Source organism: Pinus tabuliformis, chromosome 6 (assembly GCF_031772625.1).
Source record: "Pinus tabuliformis cultivar Carrire ecotype Pingquan chromosome 6, CPIR1, whole genome shotgun sequence".
In the NCBI taxonomy this organism is placed as follows: Eukaryota; Viridiplantae; Streptophyta; class Pinopsida; order Pinales; family Pinaceae; genus Pinus; species Pinus tabuliformis.
The window spans coordinates 1,488,775,951-1,488,786,233 of NC_142292.1; the positions used below are offsets into that span (position 1 = coordinate 1,488,775,951).

The window sequence follows — 10,283 nt, forward strand, 5'->3', positions numbered from 1 at the left end:
TATCCCAAGTGATAATCTTTCAGTTACCGATTAATATATCTCAAGGGGTAATCGTTGAGCTATGGGAACATTTTTCAAACCATTGAAGCTTAGGTAAATTACTTTTACTCACCTAACAGCAGATATTTCTTTTTTTATATCGATTTTTATAGGACTGCTCACGCATACTTTCAGGTGACTCACATTCCAAAGCAGTTGGGCCTATCAACTCTTCCATTTTACTTTCATCTTGAGTATGGTGGAGCACATGCCTTTGAGGATTATTTTTCAAAGGCGTAGTCTTTAACGCGACTTTTTGAAAGCCTTTCCGGCGATTTTTTCCGGTGAAAATCCGGCAGTAATTTATTGAAATCGAAGTTTGATAACTAGTTTCTGCACAATGAAAGCGTCCCAGGGGTTTTTCATGGTGCTGAATCCGAATATGCAGTTAAAAAACCATTTTAACTGCAACAAATCATGATTTCATCTCAATTTCTTCTGCCGGATTCCGTCACCGGAATCTCAAAAAGTCGCATTATAGACAACTCCTTTTTCAAATGCCAAAGTAGTTAGGGTTATCCATTACTGATTTTTCGTTTCCATTTTCAAGATCGTGGATCACATGATCCACATTTTCCCGAAAAACATTCCTTTAATTTTCAGCATGGTGCTTATAAAACTGAATCATTTGCGACAAACTCCATACTTTCATATGGATGTGAATGACATTTTGTTCACATTTTGGCTAGTTTATTAACGGATCATTAGAAAATTTCTATTACAGTATTTTTTTTTTGGGGTCAAAATACATTTTTTTTCTTTGAAAATCTATTGTCTTAAGAACTTGCTTATAAAATGTACCCAAAAATTTCTGTGATGGCACATTGCATTGGAGACCCTTTTGGTTCACAGCTCTTCAAATTTCTAGTTGGAAGTCATTTAGTTGCTGTTATAATAAACATGGCCAAGCCGTCAACCTTTTGGTTTCCCTTCTTCTAAGATAAGGATGGAGACCAAAGATATGTGCAGGCATAAAATCATGTCGAGTTAGTATCCCCACAATTGGAGCTCTCTGCAAAAGAAAGGAGACGAGAATGAGAACATACCACAGAAATGATTATAATGAGATGGTATATATAGAACAGTTTATCATCTCAGTCTCAAAAGTACTAATGGTGCTTAATGTGTGCGCCTGTGTGGAGGTTCTACATAACAACTTGTAGTTGTGCTTCACTAGGGTTTTGCGAAAGATGGATAGAATGTGTAAAAACATGTGATATTGTTGATAAGATGAATGAGTTATCAAAATTATAAAATGTCTGGTAATTCTGTCAGCAAACACTTACCCCTAATTCTTTAGGCATCACACAGAGATGCCTCAAGCCTAGATTCCGGAAAAGGAAGAATGCCTTTTCCAATGATGAGGTCTCCACAACAGTGTATGGTGAGGTATTGCAGAATGGATGTAAATCAATATACATGTCCTGTTCCTCCTCACTTATGTCAATGTCTTCAATCATGAGGCCTCTTCCTGAACCTTGTTTTGCAAAGTCTGCAGAGAACTTAGTTAATTCTCCAGAAACAAGAGCCTGTGAAGGTTGAAATTCTTTCCTCTTCAGCAAAACTAATAAATGTGACCTAATTATAAGGCCATACACGACTGGACTTTCTGAAGGAGGAAGTTCATCTATGACAGGGAAGCCATTGTGCTTAGTATTCATCAAAATGTGTACTATCTTTCCAACTTTTTCTATTCCAGAAAAGGTTACCAATGGACCTGTAATAATATCACCGGCAGTCAGGTTCTTCATATATGGTTCAGGATGTTCTTCCAAGAACGGAAACCCCTTCAAGTGCACAATCATATCATATACACCGTTGTTGAAAGCATCAGCTACTCTCTTTGAGATTAACAGGACAAACATAATGGAAGGGAGCAATGACAAGTTATTTGTTAGCTCCAAGAGGACAACACACAATGAAACTGTCACCCTCATTGAGCCCCCGAGAAAAGAGGCTGCGCCAAGCACAGCACAAAGCCCCTGATCAATGTCTGTGAAGGATCCAATCAACTGCCCAAGGGAACGGCCATACGTGGAACCTATTAAAATTATGGGTATGAAGAGACCCGATGGGAGTGAGAGTCCATATGTTACTAGTGCCAATGTGAAAATACCCACAAAGTAGAGCATGAGTGATGATTGATGAAATTCATCCCCTGTTCCAGAGCTGAAGATATTTTTAATGGCACCAGCATTTGTAGTGAAAAGCAAGCTGGCAAGGTCATTGTATTGACCTGCTGGACAGTTGAATGGCTTGAAGTTTCCTCTGCTGTCAGTGCTAGGACATTCTTCGGTGATCATTTCCGCTGTCGGACAAGGCTTGCATTTTGCAAGCCATGGAAGTCCAAATATACAACAAGTTGTAAAGATGGAGACAGCAGAGGCAAGAAGCATTTTAGATATAGGTCCCTTCCTGTATCAATATTATATACCCATGCCATTCATGAACACTCTGTACAAAGATTTTGCAAATTGAAAACAAGGTTTAAGACTCTAATACAATAGCATTTTCTAGAAACATACCGATTGATGAGGGAATAGAGCCTCAGAGTCTTCCCAAGAAGGTAGTTGTAGACCGCTCCCACTATTCCTCCAGTAATTCCAAGTATCAGCACAGGAAGCAGATCAGCAAATTCATACTTGAACGTCACAGAACTCACATCAAACATTATCAGGCAACCATTTCTCAAGAAGCCGCAGTTTCCACCTTCACAATAAGTTATGAATCCCTTCAGCACCACAGCGACCACTGCTGTGGTGAAAAATGTCCTCCAAAGAAGAGCACTTCGCCACCTGATAAAAGCATTCAAAACCACTATATTTTACTCTTTTCTTTTGTTTACTGGTGTCAAAGAAAAAGCTACATGTGCAGCAACTTCTGCGTTATAACTTATAAGCCATAGTTCTTATCGTCAGATATATTCCACGGTTGTTTGACACTGCCTGAACTTTGAATACAGGGTCACATCCTTACCAGACACATGTTCAGAAATTGGAATCCTGATGTTGTACTTGGGTGTAATAAGGGTTAAGATCACATTCAACAACTCTGAAATTGAATCACAAAGGAAGTATTCACATACCATGTTGCTATTTCTTCTAGTGCAAAGAGCACACCACCAATCGGTGCACGGAATGCAGCAGCCACACCAGCAGCAGCACCACATGTGACAAGATCACGCCTGTCTTGATCATTTTTGAAGTACCTCAGCCATCTCCATGTTAGATGATATCGTTTTGAGCCACCCTGTCCCAGCAGAGATGCTACGCAAGACCCAGTGTGTATCAGGGGACCTTCCTTCCCTAGCTCCAATCCCGCGGACACAGCCAATATGCTTCCAAATACCTGCACACAACCAAAATTTAAAAACCATTACAAAACAAATGAAACTCAAGAAAAGGCTAGAGTTCAACATCCAGATATGTAGCAACTGACCAGAATGGCATCCATTCCTTTTGACATTTTCCACAGCCCCACCAGATAAAAGTTCTGGAAAAATAGTTTTATTTCTTATGGGGCCTTAGATATAGGGTTGCACTTCTGGTCAGACATACACAAACCTTAACAGTCCATGAGAATTCATTTGTGCTTGATATGTACATACCTTAACAAAAAGGGTCTTTGGACCTAAAAATCCTGGCACATCCACCCCATTCAGGTAAGCCTTGACTTCTGGCACACCACCGCCGGCTGCTATTGGTTCAATATAAACAACTAATGCTGCTGCCAATAAAGTCAGTGCTAAATTAGCACCTGTAACCACCAAAAAAGCTAATAGATACCTGCATTAAACACATTTCAACCCATTGTCAAAACAATAAACACTCCCATTATCCACTGCCGTTCAGAACTACTACTCTCACCAAGTATTCTCATTGATTGAGAAAATCCTATTGACGGTTTCAAAATCAAACAAACAAACAAAATGATCCTTGCATGAAATACAAGGTTGTATTGCATCATCACCTCCATATGTTATTTTATGGAAGTTTTCCAGGGAAACATTTTCTCTGAAACTTTTCTGGTTTTTGATTATTTTAGAGGTTTTTAATATCTGTGTTGGAGTGAAGTTAAGATTTCAAAATTGAAAAAAATTATACGAATATATATGGGCGTTGTAAGAGGGTGTTATTTTTGCAAGAAAATAATAGAAATTATAGTTATATTTTGATAAAATTTGGTTAAAAATTTTCAAAATCTTAATTAGAGATGTCAAACATCAAATTTTTAGATAAAATGTTTTCAATGATATTAAATCTATTTTCACTACGATTTAAACACTCTTAATGTCAATTTTTTTTGGAAAAAAAAAAAACAGAAACAAAAGTAGCATTTTATAAATAACGCGCTATATATATCCCTATATGCAGTCGGTATATTAAATATAAATGATACTTTTGGGATGGACTGAAAATCCACTATATGTTACTCTTAGCTTTGTCTTTGCCACACGAATATTATAATTTCACAATATTGTGTAAATGTTTGTTTATATATTAATTATACATTTTGGGAAATGGTTGAGTGTATTTATATCATATTAATTTTAAAAATATTTCAAAATTATTATCATAAAAATACTTTAATTTTCAAAATATTGATACAAATTAATATTTTGAAGACTGAGTGTAAAAGAGATGTATAAAAAACCAAAGTATACTGTGCTAGTGGGTAACAAATAACTAATTTGCCAATGGACAATAAATATGTGAAACCAAATCATATGGGTATGTGAATGTAAAGTAAAGCAAAACTGTAGATAGTTATATGACTGTAAAGTAAAGCAAAACTGTAGATAGTTATTTGAGTGTAAAGTAAAACAAAAGCCTGGCGCATGTAAATGCCGGAATTAAGATTCTGGTCAGTACCTATTCTGTGATATCAGTTTAAAGGAAACAAGAAGCTTCAACCCTGCAATGTTTTCTGTTACCAGGTTCACAAAGGCTGCAATGATGCCGACGAACAGGCCAATCAGAAATGCCAATGCCCATTTCAAAAATATGTATTGAAACAGTTCTACACTTGTTCTGGGCCTCCACTCTTGCTTGAACAGATCGTTTTCAATAATTCTGCAAAGTTATACACAAAGCAAAATTCTGAGTTACACAAAAGCGAAAAAGCGCAATCCAGATCAAGTTCAGAGAAAAATACAATCCGTTCTTACTCGTAGTCCAAACTCTCTAGATCAGGAGGGGCCTGTTCTCCCACAAGAGCCGTCTGACTAGTCCCGAGAAATACAGTAAACCCATTAAATCTACCTTGTCTTTGTTTCAGAAAAGGCTCGGATAACCCTCTTTCCAGCGCTGAGTATTTATCATCCTTGATATCAGCATCGGATTCCATTACTCTCCGAATAATATTTCGCAATGCACGTAACGAATTTATATGTTTTAGTGGCCTGAATTCTCCTTATATTCATCACCATGTATCTGTAAATAATACAAGGTGACAAACGCCATGCATATAGCAGCACAGTGGATCGAACTTGCGATCAATAGCAGCCGAAGGCATGACTTTTCAACATAAGCCTGCAATCAGCGAGCGAGATTTTATAATAGTTACAGTCATGGCAACAGTTTTCAAACCATTGAAGCTTGAATATAAAAGTATGTAAACTACGTTTACTCACCTAACAGCAAATATTTCTCTTTTTTTTTTATATATAGATTTTTATAGGACTGCTCACGCATACTTTCACGTGACTCAAATTCTAAAGCAGTTGGGGCTATCAACTCTTCCATTTTACTTTCATCTTGAATATCGTAGAGCACATGCCTTTGAGGATTATTTTTCAAATGCCGTAGTAGTTGGGGTTTTACCCATTCTTTATTTTTCGTTTTGATTTTCAATGTCGTGGATCACATGACTCACATTTTCATATTTTCATGAGAAACACTCCGAATATTTAACAAATCTCTTTTCATATTACTTCCTTTCATTTTCACCATGGTGATTATAAAATTAAATCATTTGCGACCAGCTCCAATATTTAACAAATCTCTTTTCATATTACTTCCTTTCATTTTCACCATGGTGATTATAAAATTAAATCATTTGCGACAAGTCAAATCTCTTTTCATATTACTTCCTTTCATTTTCACCAGGGTGATTATAAAATTATGCGACAAGCTCCAATATTTAACAAATCTCTTTTCATATTACTTCCTTTCATTTTCACCATGGTGATTATAAAATTAAATCATTTGCAACAAGCTCCATATTTTCGGATGGATCTGAATGACATTTTGTTGAACATTTGACAACTGAATCTTATCTTACATAAACAAATCACCGTTACATCACCATATTTTAATTTCTGAAATTATCACATTGATATATCTAAATAAGGCTCACAACCATATCAGTTAAATGATAGATCAAATACTGATTGCGAAGTGCATTTGTCTTATGCTCAGAACCATTGAAATAAATAAATAAATAAATGCCTGACTGTTAGAATAACAGAGTTTCATTAGATCTTTTTTATATCTTAATTATTAAATTTTATAAATTTATTTAATAAATAAATAAATGCCTGACTGTTAGAATAACAGAGTTTCATTAGATCTTTTTTATATCTTAATTATTAAATTTTATAAATATATTTAAAAATAAACATTCTTACAAGTTTAATTAATAGATTTAAATATAAAAATAATATTTAAAATATTGAAATTAATTTAATATTAGTTTATTTAAACTATATAAATAATGGTATAGTAATGTTGAATAAGTAGTAAAATACACAAATATTCAAAAGTATCTATGTCAAAAAAATGAAAATACCCGTATAAATCTATTGTTAGATCTATCAAGTCTGGAGGGAGAATATGTTGAGGTGTAAACCTCAAAAGGTTTTTGTTAAAAAAGTATTTCCATTGGGATATTTGATCCTTTTTGACACTTAGTATTAATAAGAATCTACCTTAATTATATATGTGAACTCTATATTAAAAACGTACTAATAAAATGTTTTGATAACAAGAAATTGTATTTTGTTGACATTAGAATATTTTAATCAACACAAAAGCATTTTTTGAGTTATTATTACATTTTAAAATATACTTTCCTTATATTAAAAAATATAAAAGACGTATCCATAAAACATAATCTATTTCTTATATATGTACAAGTCAACTTCATATATATATAAAATTAATGTAACCTAAAACCAAAATATTCATAAAATAAATGACACATCTTTTTCAGACTAATCTGTAATATCAAAATGTCATGCGTAAATTTAATAGTGAGTAATAAAACAATTATACATTTCTTTTAAGTTAAAAAATAGAAAACAATCATAAATTGTATTATTCTTTTTTACTTTAAATTACTCTAATAAAATTAAAATTAAAATCATTAAATTCTTTATAATTATTTTTTAATATAATATTATTTTAATATTTTTAAATATAACTCCACTCACTGTATGACACATCTCAATTCAAAAATTCTTTTATTATTCTATACCAAAGCATATGTATCCCCAAAATAATAGCTCTTTGAGAATAATACATTACATCTTGATTTATCATTTATCATTTTATCCATTTCAATTATGATAAGATATGATATGCTTTTAAATATACTTTTTAAAAATAAATATATTTCATTTTGTTTTATATGAAATTTAAATGCGTTTATCTTATTATCCATTTATGATTGAAAACATCACAGCACTATTCATAATTTCATTTTTTATGTTATAATGAATTATTAGTTTTTAGTTTTTAAAATGATTTTATGAATCTATTATTTATAGTTACTTGATTTTAAGTCTTTGTGTGGGTCCTATTAAGAATATGGTGAAATATTTTATATTAATTTTTAATAGTATATTTTAATATTATTGTAAAATATAATTAATTTTATTTAGATAGTTTAGTAATAAGATATTTATATATTTTTCTTTTGGAAAAAGTCGTAATTTTTATTAAGAAAGAAAATTACATTTTGTAGATACAAGAGCATATACTGTATGTGGGGCTAAAAATCTATCTAGTTTGAGTAGTCAAGATAAGAGGTGTGCTCCATGGAGACACTAATCTGTTATTGAGATTGCAATATATAATAAGTATTTACTCTACGTAGAGAATATAAAAAAACTGTCATACATAAGTCTGTTTTCATTGTGCATATATATAAAAGCTATATAAACAAAAATATTTCAAGCTCCTTCTGAGCTTGTTAAACTGATATGTCTATAAAAGGTCAATGATAGTACTGATGGAAAGTTCCATCCTTCTGCTCCAGTATCCTCCATGTTCCTATAGGCCTGTGCGCTACCTTGGATAACAAATCTGCAACTGTGCTCCGCTCCCTGTATATGTGATGACAAATAAATGTGTCAAATAAATTTATAAGTCTATGGACTTCTTCCATGATATGTCTCAAAGAATTTGCATTACAATTTGCCTTTTTATTTATCCAATTGCATACAATTTTTGAATCTCCAAATAGTTGTAAGTTTCTGCATTGTTTTTCCAGTGCAAATTGTATGGTGTATTTTGTTGTGATAAGCTCATCAAAATTGCTAGTCCCTCTTCCAAATCCCATTTGTATTTTGTAATAATGGGATGCTGAAAGATGTAGTATAGCACCTCCCCCACATCTTGCGTCTTGTGCTAAGCTGTCAAAATATGCCCATGGATGTGCATGGTTTATGCTTTCAGGAATGATATGCCTGGGAGTAGAGCTAGATTCAACCTTCAGAATGAGATGGTAGTCAGCTAGTATGCGAGCAGTTATGGTCGTCCAGTAGGGGAGGGAGTTCTGAAAGATATATTTATTACGGGAAATCCAAATGGCCCAACAAGTAAGAATGGGAAGATTCCTGGCTTTCGCCGAGGGGACGGTAGTCCATCATGCTTCCCAGGCTTCCCAAACTGACATGCCCTGCCATTGTGGAAGTGAGGGTATATGAGAGCGGATAGAAACCCATAGCTCTTTTATGGATGGGCACATAAGGAAAAGATGATCCACAGTTTCGTTGTCTGCTTTGCATAGGCCGCACCAGAATGGTCCATGAAAGGATATTTTGCTTAGATTTTCTCCTGTGGGGATCTTGTGTCTCAGAATGGTCCACATGAGGAGTCTCGTTCTGGGTGGTGCTTTTAATTTCCATATGCTGCTCCACCAAGTTTTGCACAGTGTAGGTTTCTTTGAGTCCATTAGGGCTATATAACCTACTTTTGGTGAATATTTCCCATGCTTAGCTTGTGCCCAAACTAACTCATCCTCCCCTTCCTGTATACTGATGTGAGATTCAGTAAGGGCCTCCGTGTATTCTTTCCAATATTGTAACCATGGTTGAGGAATCTGCAATACCCTCCCAGATTTTCAGGCTTTTTGCAAAAATGTGGAGCGATCATTGTCCGTTATATGGCTAAGGTATATGATTCCTCTGGTAGTGAGGTGTGTTCTAAGCTCACCAAGGAGCCTGTGTGCATTCCCACATGATCTATGTATCAATCCTTATTCTGACGGTTGCTCCTGATTGTATTCTCCATGTGAGGCCATCCCTGATAAGGTGTATTTCTTGTAGAATTTCTTTCCATATGTTTGATTTGCCAACATGATTCCACTGAGGTTGTCGTAGCCAATCCATGAGGTTTAGAGTATCTATGTGTTTTGAGATAGCCACCACTGTCCACAAATTATGTGTTGTGATTAGCTGCCACCCTAGTTTGGCCACCAGGGCTATAGAGAAAGTGCCTAGGCTTTTCATTCCCCACACTTCCCATTTCTTTGGGAGAGCTAGGGATTCCCAATTGGTCCAAGCAAAAATCTTTCTTGGCTGCTTCCCTTTCCACAAGAATCTTTGACATAGGTTTTTGATTCTGGCAAGGATTCCCCTGGGTATCAAAGCTAACGACATCTAATATACTGGGGTTGCTTCCAGAAATGCTTTGATGAGGATCAACCTTCCTACTCTCGATAAATATTTGTGGTACCAAATATTAAGCTGTTTTTCCATTTTGGTGATAAGCCAAATCCAATAGGCATTCTTATATCCAAGGGGCTTTAATCTATAACCCAAGTATTTTAGGCCCTCCTCCAAATGTTTTAGGGTATAGGGAAATCTTCGTAGGGCATACTATATCTCATTTGGAGAGCACCCTATAGTCATTATAGTGGACTTTGCATTGTTCACCATCATGCCTGTGGCTACTAGGAAGATAGATAAAGAGTTACGAAGAGAAGTCAAGTCACCAATACTCCCATTAAAGAAGAGTAAC

General features: G+C 34.6%; 1 protein-coding gene across 2 annotated transcripts; it reads right to left on the reverse strand.

Annotated features, from left to right (window-relative positions):
* Window positions 1–781: 781 nt before the first annotated feature.
* Window positions 782–5,484, reverse strand: LOC149264280 (putative chloride channel-like protein CLC-g). 2 transcript variants are annotated; one of them, XM_089389468.1, is made up of 7 exons: window positions 5,207–5,484; window positions 4,911–5,111; window positions 3,647–3,824; window positions 3,125–3,387; window positions 2,565–2,834; window positions 1,326–2,454; window positions 782–1,051 (listed from the first exon to the last, which is right to left on the reverse strand). In XM_089389468.1, the coding sequence occupies exons 1-7, from the start codon at window positions 5,383–5,385 to the stop codon at window positions 929–931; spliced, it is 2,343 nt and encodes a 780-aa protein (XP_089245594.1). In that variant the 5' UTR covers window positions 5,386–5,484; the 3' UTR covers window positions 782–928. The 2 variants fall into 2 exon arrangements, with proteins under 2 accessions (XP_089245594.1, XP_089245592.1); XM_089389466.1 differs by lacking the exon at window positions 1,326–2,454.
* Window positions 5,485–10,283: the final 4,799 nt, after the last annotated feature.